This window comes from Panthera leo, chromosome A1 (genome assembly GCF_018350215.1).
Source record: "Panthera leo isolate Ple1 chromosome A1, P.leo_Ple1_pat1.1, whole genome shotgun sequence".
Lineage (NCBI taxonomy): Eukaryota > Metazoa > Chordata > Mammalia > Carnivora > Felidae > Panthera > Panthera leo.
In genome coordinates, this window is record NC_056679.1 from 234986888 (window position 1) to 235011784 (window position 24897).

The 24897-nt window shown below is 51.9% G+C and overlaps 1 protein-coding gene across 1 annotated transcript in view; it reads right to left on the bottom strand.

Moving 5' to 3' along the window:
* The window catches only part of ADAMTS16 (ADAM metallopeptidase with thrombospondin type 1 motif 16), a 158144-nt gene that overhangs the window by 8694 nt on the left and 124553 nt on the right, over positions 1-24897 (bottom strand). Inside the window, exons 19-20 of the mRNA XM_042953519.1 lie at positions 1003-1204; positions 667-861 (exon numbers count right to left, since the gene is read on the bottom strand). Of these exons, the coding sequence (XP_042809453.1) occupies positions 667-861; positions 1003-1204 (397 nt within the window). The remainder of the gene's footprint in view (positions 1-666; positions 862-1002; positions 1205-24897) is intronic.

Sequence of the window (24897 nt, forward strand, 5' to 3'; positions counted from 1 at the left end):
TGACACCTACACGTCTGGGTTGAGGCACAGGGAGATTAAGGAGCTGCCACCACCCTCAGCGAGCCCCTGGGTGCCCGCGGCACAGGTGTAGGGGCCTGGCAGGGGGCCCTTCCCAACACCCCCTCCCCAGGGCCGGACTGCGCTGGGCACCCTCACGTGGGGTCACGCCACCGTCAACACTCATGTTCCCACCTGTTAGCGTTCGGCACACTAACAACACGTCAATTCCTGCAAAACCAACATGAGCAGTTTCTTCCCCAAGTGCGGCAACTGCTCACGGAAACGGCTCAGGAAATGGTCCTCGTCTCTTCCCAGGGCAGGCCGCCTTCTTCCCGCTCTGCACTACAGGGACACGGCCCCAGGAATGGCTACGGCTGCCCTGGGGCTCAGTGGGTCCCCAGGACCCCGTCAGCGTGACGAGCGCCCCCAACCCGTCCTGGCCTCGAGACGGGGTGGGTGATGGCCTCGTGGATGCCGCTGGGCGAGTGGTTCGAAGGATGTGATCAGAAAGTCCCTAACATGCCAAGGAGGGGAGACTGGAGCCCCAAAGGGTGGCCTGAGCCGGAGAACCCAGACTCGGAGGAAGAGGAGCGGGAAGCAGTGAGAGCAGCGGAGGGGACAGCTGGTCGACCCGGTGCCGAATGGACCGGCTCCAGGAGCACCCACCTGGGACCAGGCGGACACCAGCCACTGCAGCTTCTTGTGCTTGTGGCAGCGCTTAAGCAGACAGACTTCGTGAGTCCTAGGCTTGGGCTCGGAGCCACAGACCGCGTCCGGCAGCAGCTGCGGCCTGGCCACGGGGCTGGTGCTCTTACAGGCCACGGACCTCTTCCTCCACCCCTTTCCGCAGGTCCGGGAGCACTGTGGGAAGAAAAGGGGCCGAGTCTCAGCGAGACGTCCGTCGGACCCACCCTGACCCCCCCCCGCAAGGTCCAACCCAGTTCTGCGATCGGCAGGAGGGGACCCAGCTGCCGCCCCCCACACCAGCCCGGTCCCAGTTACCTCCGCCCAGGGCCCCACGCTCCAAGCGGGCGGGCAGCTCCGAGGCTGGCAGGCCTGTCTGCTGGACGGCATGGGCTGCGGACACAGGCTGGCCGCCACCCGCTCGGACGCGAAGCGTGCCCGTCGCGTGCACTGGACGAGGCGGCTCTGGGTGCCCCCACCGCAAGGCTGGCTACACGTGCTCCAGTTCCCCACGGACCAGCTGGGAGGGGACAACGGCACCTCGGTGAGGGGCGCCGCCCGTGCGGGAGACACGGCCGCGCCAATCCCACCCACGGCCCACAGGCACACCGTTGTTTCCAGTCGCTCGGCAGGCTCTCCGGTCCCTGCTGCCTCTCACCTTCCCGATTAGCCCTCCTGCCTGTGTTTCTCTCCTTCCCTGCTTTCAGTTCACCGGCACAGTGCTCTCTCTTCCCCTCTAGCTGGCTTTTAGGTGGGACGCTTCACGCACGTGCAAAAGGAAGGCCCTCTGTGTCCCCATCCACCCGCCTGCAACGATCGTCAACTTATACCTCCAAACCCTGCAGCACATTCACGAAAATTCCGGATGCATGTGGATTTCAATTGCATCTCTGAAAGGTGCGGACTCTTTGTTGTTGTTTCTAATTTTTTTTTAACTTTATTTTGATAGAGAGAGAGACAGAGAGAGAGAGAGACAGAGAGAGAGAGCACGAGTAGGATAGGGGAGAGAGGGAGGGAGAAACAGAATCCCAAGCAGGTTTCACACTCAGTGCAGAGCTCAATGCGGGGCTCGAACTCACAAACCGTGAGAGCATGACCTGAGCTGAAATCAAGAGTCGGAGGCCCAACCGACTGAGCGACCCAGGCACCCTGAGGATTCTTTTTTTTTTTTTTTTAATTTTTAAAATGTTTTTATTTATTTTTGAAGGAGACAGAGACAGAGCACGAGCCGGGGAGAAGCAGAGAGAGAGGGAGACATAGAATCCGAAGCAGGCTCCAGGCTCGGAGCTGCCAGCACAGAGCCCGACGCGGGGCTCGAACTCACGAGCCGTGAGATCATGAGCTGAGCCGAAGTCGGACGCTTAACCGACTGAGCCACGCAGGCGCCCCTCTTTGGTTTTGAAAACATAACCATAATACCTTCGTGGCACGTAAAACATTAACGTGATCCCTTACTATCATTAAATATTCAGTGTTTCCTTGCCAACCGTGTCATAAATGTCCTAGCTTGTTAATCTGCTTGGTGGAATCCAGACAGAGTCGGTCGGCACTTTGCAACTGGCTGGTATGTCTTTCTTCTCTTTTAGTCTATCGGCTCTTTCTTAATGTATTTTTCTATTGGATTGATTGGTTTTAGACACGATACCGCTCGCCTTGCTGAGTCTCCATAGTGGCTTCTGATGATCGCAGGAGTCCCCACATTACATCTCCGTGGTTTCACTTAACATGTTCTTCCGTCCTCTGTACTTCCTGTAACTTAGCAGCTGGATCCAAAGGCTTGATTGGACTTAGGTTCTATTTATTTATGTCTGCCTTTTTTGTGAGAAGACTTCAGACGTGAGAACTTCCAGCAGGAGGCCCGTAATGCCTGGTCATCTTTCTTTCAATTTGATAGAAGCTGTCGAGAATGTTCTCCCTGAAAGCAAGTTTTTTTTTTTCTTTTCTGATTCTAGAAGTATTTCTTGTTGATGTGTATGTCGGCCGGTGACGGAGGGGGGATGGCGTTGGGTCCAGGCTCAGCTGGGGCGCCGCTACTGGGTCTCAGATAATCCCGCAAATGTCTACGAAGCCGCCCACTGGCTTTGCAGCAGCCCATCTGCAGGAGGGCCTAAGATGCACGCTCCGGGTGGGGGGTCATCTGAGGCAGGAGGGGCAGGAGAGGAAATGCGGCTCAGAGACAAGGGTTCGTGCGGCGAGAAGGCAGCCATCTGGCCTCTGAGAGGACACGACGACTCTCACTCCTAGTTTCTTCCGTTCAGAGTGTTCAGGCAAAACTTGGAAATTCCGCAGGTAACTCTGAGGCCCGGCGGGCTCCACATTGGCTCTAAGAGCCTCCTCCCACAGACTGTACCCCGACAGGCACACGTGAGTCCAGCAGAAGCCAAGAACGCTTGGGGGAGAGCTTGTGAGACGCCTCTCGGAAACACCCCGCATCAACGCGAGAGGCTCTGTGAGGACTCCAGCCGGGGACCCAGCCGATGCAGACAGACACACAGCGTGGAAGATGGGGACTGTCCAGAGGGGACCCCTGGGATTATCCCTCACACTCAAGTCTTCAGGGTCGCTCCCTCTCTCTCTGAGTACGGCGTACATTTAAACAATTCTATGTTTTTGGTTTATTTATTTTGAGAGAAGGAGCGAAAGCAGGGGAGGGGCAGAGAGAGTGGGAGACACAGAATCTGAAGCAGGCTCCAGGGTCCGAGCTGTGAATGCAGAGCCTGATGCAGGGCTTGAACCTATGAACCGTGAGATCATGACCTGAGTTCAAGTCAGATGCTTAACAGACTGAGCCACCCAGGCGCCCCCATTTTTTTAAAGCATAGGTAAGGGCAGGCAATATATGCAACTTAAAAATATTTTTTTGGTGTTTGTTTATTTTTGAGAGAGACAAACAGAGAGCGCGCAGGGGAGGGGCAGGGAGAGAGAGAGGAAAACACAGGATCCGAAGCAGGATCCAGGCTCCCAGCTGTCAGCACGGAGCCCGTCACGGGGCTTGAACCCATGAACTGTGAGATCATGACTTGAGCCAAAGTTGGACGCTTAACCGACCGAGCGACCCAGGCACCCCACATGCAACTTTTAAATTCTGCGTTTTAAAAATTCAATGTCCCAAACAAGCATTTTGCTTACACTGCAAAGCCTCCGTGAGCGTATTTTCAGTCTCTCATGTTTCACTCTGTGGACCGAGGTGCAGGCCCATCTAAGGAAGGTAACAAAGGCTCCCTGCTCCAGGACGCCCATGGGCACCAAGAAGCCTTACCAGTTCTGGGGCGCCGTGCCTGTCAACACGTCTGAGCAGAATGACCAGGACTTTTCCTCACGCTCTCGGAGGGGCCATGACCCAAACACTCTTCGAGCCAATGCCCGGACTCTTGGGAAAGTTGTCAGGACAGATTAGGCGTTAGGCTGATGGGACGCGGAAGGGGTCCCACCCCGGGGCTGGCGCCTGTGGCCGGCTCGTACTATCCCGGTTTTACCTACCTTCGCCTGGAGAAGGCCTGAACTATTTTATACCAAGTGTTTCTCCTCAGCGTCTTCTACTGTGTTGCTAAGAAAATTACCAAGAACTGCAATGCAAAGTTGGAGTCACCTAAAAAGAAACGGTTGGGTCTGTGGGAATTGTTCTATATCAACTGTGGGAATGTTTTCATTCTTCAGTGTCAACGAGATAACTGTGTTTCATTTCATGTTAAGCCACGTAAGCTCAGCATCCTCGTTGTGAAAATTCCATTTCCAGCCCCGTGGCTGTGATGGGTTTGCACTGGGAGCCTCCAGCTGCTTCTCCGTCGCCTCCCCCCATTTCCTCCATGCGCTCTCCCAGCCCTGCAGGCCTTATAAATTGTAACTGGTGTATCCACACTGGGGCCGCCAAGATGTCTTGGCCGCTCTCAGGCTTTTCACACCAGCTCGTTAAGTCTTCTGTCTCCGCCATCTTAAGTCGTTCCAACTGGGTTCATCCATTCTCTGCCCTTCTCTTCACTACACGTCATTAAGAAATCCTCCCGAACAAAGATCAACTCACGCAGCGTCTGGAAACGCCAGGTGCCTGTTTTGTTTCCCAGGCAGAGCTCTGGGGAGGTGTCTTGATTTCAGCTCATGAAAGAGTCAGAATCCACACAAGCTTCTGTGCTGTCTGTGGGTTCCGCGAGCAGAGGCGAAGGTGTGCCTGGTCGCTAACCAGTGGCCGTGCCCGGCCGGCTTTGTTCTGTTCTTCCCAAGTCCACCAACCAGAACAAAGCAGGTAGCCGGTATTCCCCGAATCAGCCGGCCTTCCCAGGCAGGACCCGGAGGACGCCGGTGCCCGGCCGCCACGGTACCTCCCCGCCGAGGGCTCCCCGGCAGGGCACACCTTCCCGGCTCCCACTGCCGCTGGAGGAAGTGATACAATTTACAGCTGCTGCTCAGCAGTTCAGGCCGGGACCCCTGGAACCATCTGTTCAACGGTCGGCCCCCCTAACTATCAACAGCCATGACCCGTTTCAGAATAACATGACTTTCTCGTCTCCATTAAAAAAATAATCACGACATTTTGGTTTCGGTAATTTAATGTTTCCTTTGAAAATGCAAGTTCCCAGCAACGGTATTTGAGGCAGCTCCCAGGCGGCCACGGGGTCTTAACGGCCCCTGGGACTCGGAGGCTGCGGCAACAGGGACCACAGGGCCCACTGTTCACGGCCGGGCCCCAGCCAGGGCCACCCCGGGGCTGTCACCGACTTCGCATCAGGAAGGCTCGCAGACAGCAGACAACTGCTAGCTTCGTTTCAGGAGTGAGATTCCGTTTCTTTTTTCTGTTTGTTCTCTTTGAAATTTCAAGACTGAGCACCTGCCCGTTGTTCCATTTTCAGGGAGAAGTCTTGACCTTCTAGGAGCATCTTTCGAAAACGTAAACGCTCGGAATAGTGGCCGGCAGAAGCCGCGGGAAGGCGTGATAAATCATAGGCACCCACGGCTGCATTTGGTCCCGGGGTGAGTGCCGAGCCCGGGGAAGGACGCCACTGAAATGCAGCTTTAACCACGGGGCCGCCGCTCCGCTCGGTCCCACCGGGTACCCGCCACGCCCCAGCGGGCTGTCCTTTATTGATTTTGAGAGACGGATCAAGAGAGCACGAGCGAGCCGGGGAGGGGCAGAGAGAGAGGGAGACAGAGACTCCCAAGCACGTTCCGAGGTGTCCGTGCAGAGCCCGACTCAGGGTTTGAAGTCCCAAACCGTGAGATCACGACTTGAGCTGAAATCAGGAGTTGGACGCTTCACCGACGGAGCCACCCAGGCGCCCCCTAAACGGAATGTTTTCAAGGTAACAATGCACGTCCACCAACAAACAGACGCCAGCTGGAAGAATCTGTCTTTCTCATAGGAAAAGAAAAATCAGTCACGAGTTCACTTAAGGAGTGCGGGCCAGCCGTATGCTGAAGGCACAGGGGTGGAGGCCAGGGAGAAATGACCCCTGAGGCCACCTGGCAGGATACCTCAGGCCCTGGGCACCCCTGCCCCGTCTGCTGCTCTGGGAATTCACCACCAGCCTGTGTCGGGAACGATTCACCAGAACCCGATGGTGCCAGCCACTCTCCAGGCGCGCTGAGAACCAGGCGCCCGGCTCTGAAGGAGCCCATGACCTTGGTGCCCAGGTGTGAAAGTGAACGGTGCCCAGGTAGCCAGAATCGCCCGACAAACAGATTGTGCCGAACTCGCGCTCGGGCTTCCGGGGCGCTGCCCTCAGTCCCCGGATGCTTCCAGACTTGAGGCTCAGGCACATCAGAAATGGCGGCAAGACGCCCGGGCCGTCCGCACCCTCCGCCACGGTCTTTTTGCCTGGACGTCTTGCACGCGTCCTTCTAGAGGCGGCGCTGGGGGTTGGTCCCCCCCCCCATGCCACCTCAGAACTGCAGACCCTTCACGGACACCTGTTGGCAAGGTCAGGGGCCAGACTTCCGAAGCCAGGAGGCCTGGACAGGCCCTGGCCACGGGCACTGGGAGGCATGTGACCGGGAGGCTACTTTGTTTTGTTCAGCCTCAGAAGTCAAACCGCTCTGTCCGACCTGTGTCCCCGATGGAGAGATTTACGACGAGCCAGACGTTGGCAGGGAACTGTGTTCACCCCTAACCGCACTCATGGTGTCTTCGCCCAGCCCCGCAGGGCCAAGCTGAAGGACATCAAAGGCTCACTCCAGAAGGGGCGTTAATTTTATGGACTGTGAGAAGCCAAGGGTATGTGAGTTTTTATTATTCGGGGGCCGACATGCTATTTGTACCAGATTTTCCTGTCTCGCCATCCTGCCGTCAGGTGTTGTCCAAAGAAGAATTAGGAGGATCTGTGGAGCTCCCGTGTACGTGGGAAAATCAGGGACCGTGGAATCTGAGGCACACACGGGCTGGAGAAACTGAGCCCGCCCTCCCCTCCCCCCCTTTCTAATTCTGCGCCAGCAAAAATCCTTCCCCTGAAGGTGCTCTCTCTGCGCACCACGGAGAGGGTCTGCGTGCTGTTAACTCAAAAGCGAAACTCACGAAAGGTCACAGGGCGATCGTTAGAGTCTGTGTGACGACGACGTGCTGGTCCCCTGTGCCGCCACTCCCGCACGGAAAACCGGGAACAAGAGGCTGAGCGTCAGAGCTGGGAAGGACTGACTTCACCAGCCTGCCTTACGTAGGGGGAAACTGAGTCCCGGGAAGCGAGGACAGCCGCTCACGTGGTTGCAAAGGCGACAGGGATGGGTGGGATGCCAGGGCTGCTCTCTGCTTGGAGGACGAACGCCCTTTCCGTGGGGGAACCTCCCTCCCGCTGCTGTCCACACCCGTTCAGCACCCGGCCGCCGAGCCAGCTGCCTACATGACACATACTTGTGCGAAGAGTGAGCAAATCTGGGTGGTGACTACACAGAGCCGACAAGCCGGCAATCCCCGCCAGGCTGCACCCGGAGCCGGGCGCTGCCGGCGTGGGAGGTCCGCCCTCCACTCAGCCGGGTTCACCAGCCCCAATTCTCATGCCCGGGGAGCGTGCAGAGGGGCCGACGGGACCTCGGTCTCTGCCTGTGGCCCAGCCAGTGCGAAGGCACCGGTTCCCAAACTGCAGCTGGCTGGCGGGGTTCTCCAACACCGCTGCGTTCCTGGTCTCTCCTCCCTTCACGGGAGTCAGACCTCAGGGATGGGCGTCGGGAGTGTGGACTTTTACAAATCCCTCCCTTCCCCGGCCTGGTGGCCTGGATGGCGAGCAGCGCCAGAAACACGGACTCGAAGAAAGGCAGGCGGCCCCCGCTCTTTGGAAGGGTTCAGGGCACCTGCCCCTGCAGTTCGTAACTGCCCTCCTTCCCCCCTGCATTAGTGTCGAACTGATGTTATTTTTGAACTATTAAGAGAATTAGGACGGGCGGATAAAACCCGGGGCTGAGAAGCCTGGTGAACAGATTCTTCTGGAGGAAGGCAGGTACCTTCATTCCCGATCGCTGACGAGTTAGGAGAGCCCACCCAGGTTCCCCTGTGGACCGGGGCCCCGGTTCTGTGTAGTGCTCCTGGTTGTTAAGACCGGGCCCCGGAGCCGGGTCCTGGCCCCAGACCCGGCAGCTGGCTGATGGGAGTGCAAAGTCGCCTAAGCTCAGGCTCCTTCCCAGAAGGACCATCCCGGAACCCAAGCAGCTGAGGGGCTGGGCCGGACCAGACCTGCTTGCTTGTACGTGGACGCTTCCAACCTTGAAATAAAGATCTCTGACAAGGGAAGGTAACCATGCCCAGAACTGATACTTTTCCAACCTTCCCAAACAACCCATCTGGAGAAATGTGGACACATCCCCGTCCAAGCATCGCTCTGTGGTGCACGGTCTTGCAGACGTACATTTTATACTCGGCCGTGGCAGGCTGTGATGAGGGATGTGTTCGCGACGGGGGACACCACATGGCTTACAAAGATCCCTCCTGTGCACCTGCCCCCCAAGCAGACGGCTGGCTCTCTGCCGGGCGGGGCCGATATAACCTCCTACCTGAGACGGGCTGGTTCCGCCCTCAGGAGGACAAAGCAGTTGCACACACACTCCTGGTGAGTCTGCTTTCTCTGGACACCAGACACACTGCCTGCCACGGGCTCCTCCCTGCCACTGGTTCACTGCCAGCCTCATGACAGCTCTCCTCTCCACTTACTCTGAACTGACCCGCCAGACTCATCAGGTCTTTCCACTCTCTTGGAGAAACACCCCGGCCACCGCCCACACCACGCTGAGTGCCGGGTGAGTGGGTCGCCCGGGATGGTCAGCATCCCTCCGCCACCACCCGGTGACATGGGAGCACACGCGGACCCAGCCGAGCCCACCCTCGGGTCGGCCTCTGCCAGCTGAACTTGGTATTGGAATTACGTAACATAATTAAATTTGGTGTAGCTCGATGAGACACGAACACGAAAACCGAGAAGCCCGTTTCTATGAAAACGAAGTTGAATCTCCAGAATGACTCAGTGCAGACCAGTCATTAAACAGAACTGCTGTCCGCTTAGGGCGAGGCTGAGGACAAACTAAAACATGGAGAAAAATTAAAAATGTAAAATGATTTTGCCTTCACATGACGGGACAAGCTTCAACTTTCTCTTAAAAAAAAAAAAAAAAAGAAAAGAACCCTCAAACAAGGCACCGTAAGTAATGGGCATTTGATTGCAAATAATCAGTTCAGATCTTTAATAAGCAGGCCCTCCTCCCAGTGAGCTTTTGGCCATAACTGAAAGAACCAGAATGCAGACGCACACTTACGGGTTTTAAGTGAAAATAAAGGTTCAGTGTGTGTGCGTGTTTTTAAGTGATTTTTCCCTGACTCCACTTTTTCCATCAGTGGGTCGAATGCAAACCTCTCTTCTATCTGGTGAGAAGCCCTGAATCTTGCTGGGGGAGCTCCTCGCCCGTACGAACCCCTGCTCACAGAGCATATCCATGTGACAGGAGACGGGAACCAAGAGCAACAGCCCCTACCTCTGCCCCTGCTGTCCCGTGTGCACATTTCAGGGAGTGGAACCCTCCGGCTTCCTTCCTCTGGCCCCGTCCACGTCCCACCAAATCTACTGCTGATTCTCCAGCAAAGCTGCTGTCTCCTCGACATCTGGCTGAAGCCAGGTCGGTGCTGGTTCATCTTCTGTGCCACTTGGCTGGGCCGTGCAACCCAGATATTTGGCCGAGCACTATTCTAGAGGATTCTGTGAAGGTCGGTTTTGGATGAGGTTAACGTTGAAGTCAGTAGAGTTTTGATCGGTGGTAGATTGCCCCCTACAATGTGGGGGAGAGGGAGGGGGCTCGTCCAATCCGTTGAAGACACACGCATTTATCTTGTAGTACCTCTGAGTGATTCTCTGACACGGGCAAAAATAACGCGCTAAAGGGATCACGGATGTTGAAAGTATGCAAATTTAGGATATTCACACTTAGGAGAATTCATTGAGATAGTTCTGAATTACATTCTACAGAAGGGGGATGGGGGCTGAAGGAATATGGAACACAATGCCCACCCCCTGCCCCAGGAAAGGTGAGTGAATGAATTTACTCATAATCTAAAGAAGGGAAAGCAGATGCTATCTCGATGACACTAAACTAAATCAGAGATGGCCCTGGACAGGTGTTCCTTGTCTCTCCCGGGAACAGAACAAAAGCCAGGATCCTTGATGGAAGACCGTGGGCGTCAGGATCTCTGGGGGAAGGTTGGAGGGAAGAGAGGCCACCGCTAGTCCATTTCCCAAACCCGGTCTTTCAGAGAGAGAGGGATGTGGATACTTGAAGTCCCGAGAGACACTGCTGACGCTCCTCGAGTCGTGGAGGTAAGGAGAATCTCGGGGCCTCGTAAGCTGCTTCTGAGAAACACCAGAGGGAAGTGGTCCTTCCCCCACTTTGTTCAGAGAATGCGACCGTGAGGCCACACACATCGCGCAAATGTCTGGATAGCGGGCTGGGGCATCACACAAGTTAGGCAAAAGCCAGCTGTAGGAACATGCGTGTTTATTGATCCCAAATCGAATTCACTTGTTTAGTTAGAAAGAACCTTTCTTTTCCTGCGGATACTCCGTTTTCATGAGAAAGGATAATGAAACACGTCATCCAGATTGCTGAGAACACAGATGTATGTCCAAACGTACAAGATTCCCCCTGCAAGATTCCTCCACGCTGAGGGCAGAGGGACTGCAGACTTCAGCCAGCTTCAGGCTTTCCGGAATACGTTGCCTCAATAACGTGAACACCGTGGTTCTGCCCTGAAAACGGACAAGGGTGACAGGGACACTCATTTTGCCAGGAAGGCATTTTTACCTAGCCCAGGAGTTGGCAAGCACTTTGCCAAAGGGCCCGATAGTAAACGTTTTCGGCTGGTGGGCCACGGGGTCCCCGTGGCCACGACGGAAGCGTGCCAAGGCGGTGAGAAAGCAGCCGGAGACGACCCAGAGAAAAGGGCCCGCGCCCCAGCAAAGCCTCACTTACCGCTGTGCCCGGCCCCAGGCAGTTACACGCACTTGTGACCACCAGGAGGGAGCACATCGCACACACGAGGAAGCAACGGCTATTTCTACGGAAGCCAGGACGCTTTCACGAGGTGATGCTTCGGCGAGGTCTACCTATGCCGCGGCCAGAGCACATGGCCGGCAGGGTCAGGGCACGCCGCCCCATCGTGGGAGGCAGACGGCGGCAAGAAAACAGCAACAAAAGCAACACGCCCCACACGTTGCATCGCGAAGCTCGTGCAGAAAGGTCCCGCAAGCAGCGTGGGTCGCGCCTGGGACCAGTGAGTCCAGCTCCGGGGCCTGGGCTCTCACTCATGGTTCGGGTCCCAAGGCGCCCCCTGCTCGGCACGCCGCCCTGTGAATCCATCTAGCCCCACAAACCCGTTAACGTCCCAGCCAAATCCTCACTTTACACGTGAGGACACGGAGGCCCAGGGGTGGGAGAGGCTTTGCTGCAGCCGCTCAGGCTCTTGATGGCCAAGGTCACACATTAGGAAGCGGTAGGACCAGGGAAAAAACCCCGCGAGCCCGCGTTCTTACCTATTCTGACATCTAAGGGGAGGCACTTATCCAAAGTGGCTTAGCTCTAAAACAAATCAGTGCATGCATTTAGGAATTCTGGGGCCACGGCATATCTTGATTGAACAGTTGCAAATTTTGTTATGCACGTTCATTTCCTGGTCACAGAAGTGAGCTCACTATTTCAGGAAGAGGTGGACATCTACTTAGGGCCAATTATGCACATGGCGGCCTGTTTTGAAAAATCCACAACGGTTCGGTATCGAATCAGCGTCAAAACACTTAGGGCTCTGCTCTCTCCAAACTGTTTTCCCCTGGGCTGTCAGGACATCAGATGGCCTAGAACATCTGAAATAGTTTTCCCTGCCTCTCAGGAGCCTGTTTAGTGGTGCTGTGGGGGAAGCCTATCGACGGATCTCACATGCACTTACGTATCCAACAACTGACTTACGCTCATTTTTCTTTCTTTTAAAAAGAATGACCTTCCCATAGGTGGTTTAATTCATGTCTCGAGGTGCAAAGGGGAGCTTAAATCATGGAATATTCACCGACAACTGTGTTCCAACTCACTTTCTTTGGATCCTCGTCTTCTGGGGAAAGAACGTCAGTCTTCTGTTCTATTATAGAGGGTGAACTCTCCCCGCTGTGGCGTCTTCCTTTTATGAGAAGCGTGTAAAATGATGGCCTCACTCCTCCTACGGTTTCAGGCTTTTCTGGCATGTTTGCTTCAGGGTTTCTGGGATGTTCACTCCTAGACAAATACTTTGAAATGATCTTCTCCAGACTCACAAGTCAATTTTCAAAGAATGCTTTCCAGGTGGCCGCATCCAGAGACCGGGTCTGGACCACAGCCACCAAGTTCCCGGGGCTGATGCGCTCGGCCGGTGGGGGTGCCGCGAGGTTCTGGGCCCGGGGTTGGTCAGCTAGGGCCAGCGACAGGGGGCTTGTGCGCCAGGGTTACCAGGGGCTGTCATACATCCAGGGGGCTTTAGGCGAGTCACCAAAGAAGCAGACTGGCACGAAGTCAATGTCAAATCCAGCGCAGAGTTTCCACCACATTCTTTGCCGTCAGGTAGTAAGGACAGGAAGCATGTCCAGGTGGCATGGCCACGTCGAGTCCACCAGCTGTCCTCCTCACTTTCCGAGTGATTAGCATGTGAAATGTAAACAAAACTCGTAACCGCATTTCCCTGCCTTTTTTTTTTTTTTTTTGGTTTAATTCATGAAAGCAGTAATGACAATGGAATGATGGGAACGGGAGCCATAAACCTACACGGAGGGGTCCAGGCAAGAATCCAATAGTGAAGGACAGAAAAGAGGGCGGACACAAATACTCACTCTAGTTTCCACAAAATGACAGCATGACAGGGTTTTTTTTTTTTTTTTTACAACGATAGTTCTAAGAATCTCCAAGTTTTATCTTTGAAGCTGTCAAACAGCTTCCACACTGAGGTCCAGGTGTGAAGGCACCACGTGACGTGGACGAGGTTCCTGGCCATGAGATGCCACAAGGCCAGCTGCCTGCCAAAAATAACGTGGTTAACTTTCAATGGCAGAATCATCTCTCTCTCGACAAGGCTGGAAGGACTCCATTCTCCGCAGGAAGGATTTCTCACTGTGGCACATTAAGCTTAATCGGATCCAGGAAATGAACGCACAGAGTGTGTGGCACAGTGTTTATGTAACCTCATGGCTCCCATCCCTGTGAAACTACCTTTGCCAGTGGCATCCATTTTTCTTCGAGACGTTTGCAGATTAGTCTTATTTTCTTCCTAAGTCTTGGGTGCCCATGGGTTGAATTCTGTCCCCATCAGGTAGATCTTACACACACCAAATATGGAAAAATTACCGCACATTATTTAATTAAATAATATTGCTAGCTGTCAGTCTAGTTAGCTGACTAAATAACTATTTAGTCAGATACTGTTGCAATCGACATCCTAACGGAAAGCTTCAGACATTACCTCGCATAACTTATCAGATGAATCGTGTAAATGTCCTATTTATCCACTGCTCTTAAAAACATCGGTTCTAGAAGACAAAGAGGATGTGAGCAGGACTGTACTTGACCGGTATTTCATTCATGACATTTACCGTATTATAATTGGCATATTTTATTAACCTGCATTGAAAAGGGGCCTGATGACCCAATGGTACTTACATTATTCATACAGACATAAGAGAATACTCTGCTGTATATTTAAATGGTTTCACATATGCTCACTATTCTTCCAATGAGTCAGGGCAGAGAGAAGCCCCATATTTAAAGACCTCATTTTCTAGCTCAGCTGGTTTAAGTGACTTAAACTGGACCAGCAGCCAGCCAGTGTAGCATTTCTGATAATTTATCCCAAAATATCATATGCAGAGCACAGAAACCAGGTCTGGTAGTTTAGGCAGTCCTGTGATGTCTTTCTCTAACTTCCCGTATGACATAAGGTCTACATATGCACAAACGAGCAGCCACGAGAGAACTACATTCGCATTCACAGACACGGGAGAGAAATCTGTGGGGCATTCAGTTCCTTGAACTAAAGGAAAGGATCTCTAACAGAAGGACAAGTGAAGGTGTCCGAAAATCTGAGCCCAGGGGAGGACTGAAGGCAGATGTCTCACGCATGGCTCCCCGGGTAGCAGGAAACGACACTGGACAGTCTGCAAAGTCCAACTGTGCTAGAGAAACCAGTATACGTCCCAAGTCCCGAGGAATCAGCCAGACAATCTGGGCTGATGAATCCGATGCCCAAATCAGGTATGTTGAGTTCTAAGACTAGTAAGGATAGCTAGCATCACTGACCTACTTTAACTACTTAAATCTCACAGCAAATCCACGCGGCAGGTACGGTGATGACACCCATCCGAGACGGGACAGTAGTGGAGTGCAGAATGCTAAGATACACGCTCACCGATATGCAGGTGCATGTGGGGGGAGCCAGGATTTTGGTGCAGGGAGCCTGGCCCTGACGTCTGTGCTCTGGACCACGTGAGGCCCACCACTCAGAGGCCGGCTGGAGGTATGTCACAGATGTGGGTCACAGTGGCCACCGGGGCTGTGTGGCTAACCGCCAATCCTGGAGGAACCCCCCCACAAGCATCCCCCTCCGCAGGCAAGATGGCGGCACTGTTGGTAGAGGTAAACAATGCTGTTGTCCATCGACAGAACGGATGCTGACTTGATGTCTTGAGTAACCACAGATAGGTCACATAACCATTTGATGGGTGTGGATCACTCTTCAATGGCTTTCTAAACAAAGCACGTACCTCTGACGTTTTTGTTTTTGAATTTAAAAATCATGGCGGAGATTTTGGGAAGGTAGGTACAAGTGACACAGTACAAAAGATTCCTTTACCAAAAACAAATAAATGGCTGAGAAGCTGTGAACACATTGAAAGAACCAAAACAAAAGGCCTGGTCACGTTACAAGCTACCTGTACTCATTCCAGAAGGCACTTGGAAAAAACACACACTAGGACCAAGGCCAGGAGGAAGGAGACTGGCTCCATTTATAGACTTCGGCTCAGGTCATGATCTCGCAGTCCATGAGTTCGAGCCCCACGTTGGGCTCTGGGCTGACAGCTCAGAGCCTGGAACCTGCTTCTGATTCTGTGTCTCCCTCTCTCTGCCCATCCCCCACTCATGCTCTGTCTCTCTCACTCTCAAAAATGAATAAATGTTACAAAAAAAATTTAAAATAAGATAAACAAATCAAAATGTAAGGGGCAACTTTTATTCAATAAGGGACTGAAAATGTTGATACATTCCAATAAGGATCAGGAAATAGGACAGACACATTTTATTTTTATTCTAGAAGCATACGCTTTTGTAATTAAACTAGGGTAGGGTGGACAAGGGGTATAGACATTAGAAAAGAAAGCCAAATTATCATTATTGGTTTAGGATATTAAAACTATAAGATTACTGGGAGCCTGGGTGGCTCAGTCGGTTGAGTGTCCAACTCTTGGTTTTGGCTCAGGTCATGATCCCAGGGTCATGGGATCAAGCCTGCACTGGGCTCCATGCTGAGTGTGGAGACTTCTTGGGATTCTGACTCTCTCTCCCTCTGCCCTCTCCCACTCACTCACTCACTCTCTAAAAAAATAATAATAAATAACAATGAATTTAAAAATAAAAATATAAGATTACTGGGGCACCTGAGTGGCTTGGTCGGTTAAGCATCTGGCTTTTGATTTCAGCTCAGGTCATGATCTCACGGTTCTTGGGATTAAGCCCCATGTCAGGCTCTGTGCTGACAGCGCGGAGCCTGCTTGGGATTCTCTCTCTGCCTCTCTCTCTGCCTCTCCCCTGCTCGTGTGCACATGCGCACACTCTTGCCAAATAAATATATAAGATATATTCTTTAAAAAAATTATTTTAAATGTTTTTATTTATTTTTGAGACAGAGAGAGACAGAGGATGAGGAGGGCAGGGGCAGAGAGAGAGGAAGACACAGAATCCAAAGCAGGCTCCAGGCTCCGAGCTGTCAGCACAGAGCCCGACGTGGGGCTCAAACTCACGGACTGTGAGATCATGACCCGAGCTGAAGTCGGACTGAGCCACCCAGGTGCCCCTATAGAAGATATATTCTTAAATATATATAATTATTATATATATGTATATTTTAAAAATATATTTGATTACTGACTGAAAAAAAATTGGAAAACATAAAATTTTAGTGTCTGGTTACAAAATTAATTTGACTCTATACAACCATAACTAATTGGGGTGTCCGGGTGGCTCCGTTGGGTAAGTGACCAACTTCAGTTCAGGTCATGATCTCACAGTCCGTGAGTTTGAGCCCCGCGTTGGGCTCTGTGCTGACAGCTCGGAGCCTGGAGCCTGCTTCGGATTCTGTGTCTCCCTCTCTCTCTGCCCCTCCCCTGCTCATGTTCTGTCTGTCTCTGTCTCAAAAATTAATTAAAAAAAATTAAAAAAATCATAACTAAAGTATAATGGTATAAAGAATTGTATACTATAAATTAATATAATGTTAATAAAAGTATGACATATTCAGGAAAACATAAATGCTCACATTCACTTAAGTAAGTAAATCTATGACCTCTTCCCAAAGAACTCAATGGCCAAATGGAGTGACAAAGAAAAACTTGGTTCCTGGTAGGTAGCTTCCATATTTTTAAGAGTTCAATTTTGTCTAAATTAGTCTACTAAGGCAATGTAACCCCAAGCAAAGCCTCAGAAGGGTCCTTTTTTAAATTTTTTTAACTTGACAACATAAAGTTCATATGGGCAAAAAAACCACCCTAGACGATCCAGAAAATTTCTAAAAAAGAGACATGATTCATAAGATGTTGGTCATCCAACAGTGAGATTCTGGCATGGAAAAATGAACTGGGAAGGGCACTGGGGCCAGTCAAGCAATGACGTACATGGACTTAAGCTGTGATGGGGCTGGCCTTCCCGATCAGTGGGCAGAACATGAATTTTCACTAAGTGCCGTTGGAGCAGATCGCTGGACTGTGGAAGAAAACTGCGGAACCCTAGACTTCATTCCTCATATCAAAATGCATGCCATTTCCATCAACGTCAAATATTTCACGTAACCAAAATGTCTGAAGAGAGTGTGAGTGCATATTTCAGAATATTAGAGGAGGAAAACACTTTCGAATTACCTTATGTCAACAAGGCTCTATTAAAAGTTAATATAAACTTCACTGCGTACTAATTTAAACATTATGTAATAGTAACAGAAATGCGTAGGACAAGGCGCTCGGCAAAATTCCACGAGGGATTCTCCGGGGAGCAAGGCTTATGTGCTGAGTGATCCAATAGTGTACCACCCAAACAAGGTCACTTTGTTGGAGGCTGGAAGGACACTATTGATTTCAGAGGAACAGCGCATAGCCTGGAAATGTCCGGAGCAAACTGGAATGTACGATCGTCCTTATTACAGGACTTTTGTTTTATATACACACACACACGGATACCTATGTATAAACATATACCAGCTAACACATATTCATGTGTTATTTACTTCGATTACACATATAGTTTCCTAACAGACACACACGTGGAAAAGGCACAAACTGTAAACTATATGTTCACATTGATTCACTCACATTCAATACTTGCGCAGCTCTCGGACAGCTGGCTTACGTGCCCTGGCTAATGTCCTCGCTCTACAATCTCCCGTGCCCGTCTGGGTCAGTCTCTGCATCTCTACCGTGGGATGGGAATAGCACTGACTGACTGGTGTTCCTGGGAGCATGAAATGAGTCAATTCTAGATTACTGATGGGCCCTATCCTTTGGTCCCTGTCACTGCCGCCATGGTTGGGGTCGATCCAGGCTTTGTAGGGCCTGGGGCTTCTAGCATTTAGAACACCTTCCTCTAAGAAGAGTGAAGGCAAAATTGGGAGTTTGAAACTGGAGGACGTTACAGCGTTAGGTTCAGTGGCCCCATGTCACCCCCTGATTACGAACATTCCTGCACGGACCCTGCCCGCGCATCTCTGGACGTTTCTACCTCCCTTCGCAGAGTCACTGCTTAGGGTCCAGTGGTGACTGTCGCTAACCGCCGAACGAGCATTTTCTATCATAATGCAAATTGTTTTCATGTCACACGTGGGGAGTGAGGACAGGGTGACCACCACTCTGGTGGCCTGGGTCTGAGGAGGCTCCCCAGACCCAGGACAATCCTAGGTCACTTGGGGCGTGTTGATCACCCTAGCGGTTACTTGCTTTCTTTTCTCCTCCATACAAAATGGATTTAACGCTAGACTTGTGGAAAGATTTCCAGTAATTTTTCTCCGTTATTTCAATTGCCTGAGCTTCAACTTATTGCTTCTAGTTATTTCAGTGAATGTCCCAGCCGCACCCACATGTTCAGGATCTTAGGACTATTCCACTGACACGCCAAGCAGCAGCAGTAGAGGCCTTTCTTGAGACACAGTGGACCGAGTACCTTTGCTGATCTCCCCGTGCTCCCCGGTTCTAACAGAGGCCAGGAAGGAGGCTTCCCACTGGAGCTGTGGCTCAGGAGAACCGGGAGAGGCATCAGGACTGCAGGCTCCGAGGCCCCGCTGTGCTGGAGGGCTGGGTGCACCTGCTGCCCCTCCCCCAGAGAGGCGCACATCTGATGACAGAACCCTTCCCCGGGGACACCGAGGACCCGGGGGAAAGACGCTGCAGGTGGCAGAAAGCAGCCGACAGGCCTGTCTCAGCGCAGACAATGTTCACCGCACGTCTTCCTGCCCCTGTCTCGACGCGCCCGGACAGACAGACGAGCACCAGGAGGAGCCAGAGGAAGACCCCCGCAGGAAAGAGGAAACCCACCACCCAGCTGCAAGGAAAAAGGAATATGGAGGGAATAACCTGCGGGGAGGAGAGGAGAGGAGAAAGAGAGAGCAACAAAGGAAACATAAAAGAAACAAACAGAGGAAGAGACAGACAGAAATGAGGACAATGTCCGAACAGCACCTGCTACGTGAGGTGCGCCCGACACCCCACGCCTCCTGCTCTCCCTACTCCCGTGTCCTCCAACTTGCTCTTTATCCTTCATTCCTATCACCTTCTAGAATATTCCATCATTAAAAAAGTCCTACGTTTATTGTGGACTGTCTCTCCTCAGATAAGCTCCCCCCAATAGGGACCTTTTTCAACTCACTAATGTATCCCCAGTGCCTGGCGTGTAGCAGGCATTCCAACTATTAAAATGGTGGAATGAATCGATGAACTTGGGGTTCATGTATCTCTTGGGGTTTATGTAAAGAAACCTAAGTAGGCAAAATTCAGGCAATTGTTAACTCTTAGAAAAATAAAGTTTTCAGATACAAAAGGACCCAGAATCAGGGTATTCTACTTAGCCAGCAAGGACCAAGAAAAAACAATGTGAACAGTTACTACCAAGGGGGTATAGTCACACTGAAGGATGCAGGGCTAGGAAGGTGGTGCCCATGACGCCCGCCACATTAGGGGGACAGAGTGGGTGCAAAGGACCCGTACCCTCCCCGCTGTGATGGTGAGGAGGGAACATTGAGAACCAATCCACGGGACACAGGGATGATGCGTATTATTTAGGACTATGGGGAAAGATACCCACGGGGATCATGCGATTATTTAGGAATACGCATGGGGCTGGTCCCTGGGGCTGGGGCTGGAGTGGTGGGCGGGCAGGACTGATCTCTCACGGCAAGCTTCAAAGTACGATAGGACTTTTTAAGTCAGCTGCATGTAGTTACTAAATAGAACAAAAATCAACTAAAATAGTAGTGTAAGAAACAAAATCCTAGAGAATTTAAATGAATTCTCCTCTTTAGTCTTCTTTTTTATTGAGGAAACACGTAATAAATGCATTAAAACATAAGAAACCCTTGTTAGAATTTTGTTTGACATAAAAGCAAAGTAAGACTGCAGCCATGTGGCAGCTGGCAGAGGAAGGGGAAGGTTTGAGCGGGCTCTTGTCTTGCATTCGATGCAGACAAATCTAAACATTCTGGGAGACTGTGGTCTTCCTCTCTGGTGATTACATTCCTGGCCACCACAGTCAGAAGCACATTAAAATTTTGTTTCCTGTTTCAGCTCTCTTTGACCTGAATGGAACCCGTAGGAAAAAAAGCCACATTAAAATGTCTTCAGCTGTCATGTGGTCCTGTTTTTCACCCTGCAAACCTATTTCTTCAGTGGGACGAGGGCTTGTCCCGAAGGCGGTATTTCCAAGTCCAGAATGCTAACCATTCCACCATGGAACCGCCATTTGAAGGCGGTATTTCAACTGAAAATGTAATTTGTCTATAAATTCACGGAACATGAATTTGAGGATCTCTATGGTTGTGGGAAAATTGTTTAAAAATCTATGCATGCCTTTAAATGTGCAATAGGTGATCCTTACTGAAAACTTTATAAATAAAATAAGCATTGCTTAAGCAGAAACCCAAGAGAAAGAAGAAGGATGGGAAAAATTGAACATTCTGTAACTGTGTTAATATGTCGGAAAATCTCGTAGCCACATGACGAAACTGATGCATAAGTCTTATCTTCCTTCTAGACCTGAAAACTCTATAAGGTCTTTACAACTGGAAATAGGCCTGGCAAAACCATGGGTTTACAGGTCACTTTGGAAGGACAACACATCAACGAGTCAACCAAAACTAACCTGACTTCTCAAGCATGTTAATGTGAATTGCAAAATAAGTTTCTGTATCAAATTCTAAAGTCAATTACAGTTGAACCTTGAGCAACACAGGGTTGAATTGCGTGGGGCCACTTACACATGGATTTTTTAAAATTTTATTTATTTATTTTGAGAGAGATAGTTAGCAGGCAGGGGAAGGCCGGAGACAAAGCGAGAGAGAGAGAATCCCAAGCAGGCTTCACACTGTCAGTGCAGAGACCAACGTAGGGCTTGAACCCACGAACCTGAGACCATGACCTGAGCCGAAATCAAGAGTTGGACGCTTAACTGACTGAGCCACCAGACACCCCTATACGGGGATTTAAAAAACATTCATTTTAGCGTTTATTTATTTATTTTTTTTGAGAAACAGAGACAGAGTGTGAGCGGGGGAGAGGCAGAGAGAGAAGGAGACACAGAATCCGAAGCAGCCTCCAGGCCCCAAGCTGTCAGCACAGAGCCTGACGCGGGGCTCGAACTCAGAGACCGTGAGATCATGACCTGAGTCGAAGTCGGGTGCTTAGCCACCTGAGCGCCCCAGGTGCCCCCCTCCTTTTATTTATTTGTTTATTTTGACAAATACAGCACAGTGCTGTAAGTGTGTTTTCTTTTATAGTTTTCTTTCCATTTTTTCTCTGACTTACTTTATTGTAAGAACACAGCACATAATACGTAGGAGATACAAAGTGTGTGCTAATCAACTGTTTATGTCAGGGGTGAGGCTTCCAGTCGGCAGGGGGCTGTTAGTAGTCAAGTTTTGGAGGAGTCCAAAGCTGAATGTGGATTTTCCACCGCGTGTGGGAGAGTTTGGCACCCCTAACCCCGTGCCGTTTAAGGATCAACTGTGGTTTGGTTTCCCTCTTCAGCTAAAGCTCTTTGAAGGTTACAGGAGTTCACTGGGCTCATTTGCTCAATTTTCCTTGCCCTAGAATGTCTGCGATTTCTTTTTCTTTTCTTTCTTTTTTCCCCCAGTGAAATGCTTTCTATAGTGGTGGCGGGGGGGGGGGGAGGCTAAACAGAGGATTATGGTGGGAAAAATAACTTTTTAAAAACTAAGACCTTTGAGAACCCTCTTGAAGCCTCCACCAGCTGGGAGGCCAACCTCTCCAGCAGTTGCCATGGGGACAAGTGTCCAGCTGAGCAGCCCCGGGGAGCCCAGGGTGCAGAATTTCTGTGATGCCTGAGCAAAGCAGGCCTTACAAGAGCTACGGTGTAATGCAGTGATGCAGAAAAGGAACAGATACCCCCCCCCCTTTCCACCCGCTCCCCCCTCCACTACAGGCGAGTGTATGCTCACCCTTAGGGGGGGACACAGGTGGGTCCCCTCCCGGCCTTCCCACACTCAAGATGGCTTCGGAGTCTGAGACCGCACTTCCTTTGAAGAGAAAGTCCAGGAGTTCTGTCTAATGTGATTTCCTTGGACCTCTCGTACATTTTTTTTTTTTTTTTTTAAAGAAGACAGTCCCAGAGTCTCCTCTTTAAGAACCTGATTTGTAACAATGTCGTATCATGTCAAATACCAGGAGCCAGGCTTTTCAACCGCTTTCCAACATGAAAGGAAAATATGCCTGATGCCTGATCATCAGTTCAGGCTGATCACACGAAATGCAGAAGAGTTGGTTAATTTTCTTGGCGGCTGCACACACTGTCTGAAAACATCACGCGCTAAGGAGGCCGAGTCACTGGGTCTTGGTACGCAGGATCGGATGATTTACAGAGAAACCCAAACCCTGAGAGTGTAGTGTTCAACGGTGTTCGGGGCAGAAATCCATTGTGACTCACGGATCGTTAGCAGGTGTGAAGGGCTTCTTTCTTGCTTGTTCGGTATTTGCTACGTCACATGGTTTCTATTTCGTTGGCTGAACGTGTGAATTTGCCAGGGACTCGTGTGCAGACTAGGTGACTCCCTGTGGCCGGCTCAGGGCGAATGACAAAGGGCCCTGGGCGGCGTGGGCCCCGTGGCCCTGTGGGCGTCCACATGAGGGGCCCCGTGGGTGTGGATGCTCACCACGCAGGGGTTGCCCGGGAGACAAGTCTGAGAACCTGCGTCTCCCTCAAGGTGGCGCCTCAAGAGCTTTACATGACCGACTCTGAACCTCACAACCGTTCGTCCCTGGGCCCCACCGCCCTGAACCCACAGCGCGGGAAAGCAGCCCAGCCTGAGATGAAAAACTGTCCTCAGCATCCGTCCACTGAGCAGACCCCTGGTTCTGAGGCCTTTCGGGGTGGGTCTCTCGGGACGCAGCTCTTCGGACGGTTTGGCTTTCACACCTCATCCAGTGGTCCTGGGGGTACGTTTACCTCAAGGCCTTCAGCACAGAAATGGGCAGGGAGACTTCGTGTGGGGCACAGCCACATGCTTCCAGCAGCTTCCGGGACACCGCGGTGCCCGACGCCGGAGGCCCCCGGGACTCCCCGTGACTGGAGCTGCAAACCAAGGCCTGGGGGGCTCACACTGGGTGTCCAGACTGGGAACGAAACGCACGTCTTCAAACACTAGACAAAAGCCAAGGACCGTCACTGAAGGCACCCGGAGAACAGCAGAGGGTCTGGGAGGCCCCCTTTCTAAAACTGAATTGGCCTTTCCCCCCCTCTTTTCGTAGATCGCCAATCAGTAGCTGAGAGACACAAGGGACCAGACCACGGGCAGGACTGGAGAGACGTATTTTTACTGGTGAGTCACTGAAATGAGATGACGTATAATCCGTTTTGGTTTTATTCTTTTCATCCTAATTCTGGTTAAGCCAACTCTGCCCACCATGTCTGCACCCGTGTCCAGGGCGATTACGCTCCATTTAGGGCCCTCGGCCAGGTGCCCGGAGGTGCACATCCCCAGTGGGGACACTGACCGCCTCGCAGTCCCCGTCCCACGCCTGTACCTCCCCTCACGCTCCTATGACTTAGCCTCTTCTGCTGTGAAAACAAAAACAAGGAGGGGGGATCTTTATCCCTGGGGGCCACCACGGCCCCGGCCGTGTCCCTCTGCCTGCCTGCCCAGGGTGACCCTCAAAGTCACCCGGCACGTCTGCTCTCTCCATCCGCCCTCCCGATCATCCCCCAAAGCGCACAGGCATACAACGAGCTCCGGCGTGAAAGCCAGGGACGCAGCAGCGAACCTTCCCGGGGCCTCGCGGCCATTTACCGCCGTGCCCTGCCCTCTGTGCTCTCAGAGGCAAGACTCCTCGAAAGAAATGCGGTGCCCACAGCTCTGCTTCCTCCCTTGTCCCTCTCTCCTCCACCTCCCTCTCATACCTTTGTCCCCAGCCCCGTGCTATGAGTGCTCACAACCTTCCCAAGCGTCACCAACACTCGAGGAGCAGAACGCAAGGCAAACTGCCGGGCTTGGCTTCCAAGGCCATGCACACTTGGATCACCCGCCACTCCCCTGTGGGTCATGGCCACGGGCTCCCTCTGACCACAGAGGCCAAGGCTTCCCTGCTCTCTGCCCACTTCCGGCCTGCCTCTGCCTCAGGGCCTTTGCACTCGCTACCCATCTCGGCTGGAGCATTCCCACCCTCTCTTCTCATGAGGCACTGTCTCTAAGAGCTCAGAGAAGTCTACTGTGATCATCTAAGGGAAAAAAAGCGCTCCCTCCCGGACCTGCCAGGATCACCCTCCGAATCACCGGGCACCCCTGGACACGCACACGTCCGTATCTGTCTGCCTTTCGGTGGCCTGGCCCTGTGAGTCCCATGCGTCAGGGCTCGGCAGCAAACCTTCCAGAACGGTGGCACGTGCCGGGTCGTCACTCAAATATCTGACGAATAAACAACACACTGCACCGTGAATAGTGAAGAAATGATTTTCTCCCGTGATGCCGTGCAAGCCCTAACCCTTCCGTGGCCACTTGATCGTCCTTTTCAGTGACAGGAGTGAACCTCATGTTTGGAGACAGTAGAAAGGCAGGTTTCAGTCCAACGCAGTGTTAGAAGGTCACAGGATCCAAATAAGTGGCATCTTAATAAATGTCCCGTCACCGTACGTGAAAGCGCGTCTGATGCGCTCGGTGCACCAGTCCGGGGTCAGAACCAGAGCACCTTTCACAGGTCCTCAACGTCAGCGAGGTTCTGTCCACAGAGGGCAACGCGCTTTAAAACAAGGCCTCTGTATCTTGAAAAA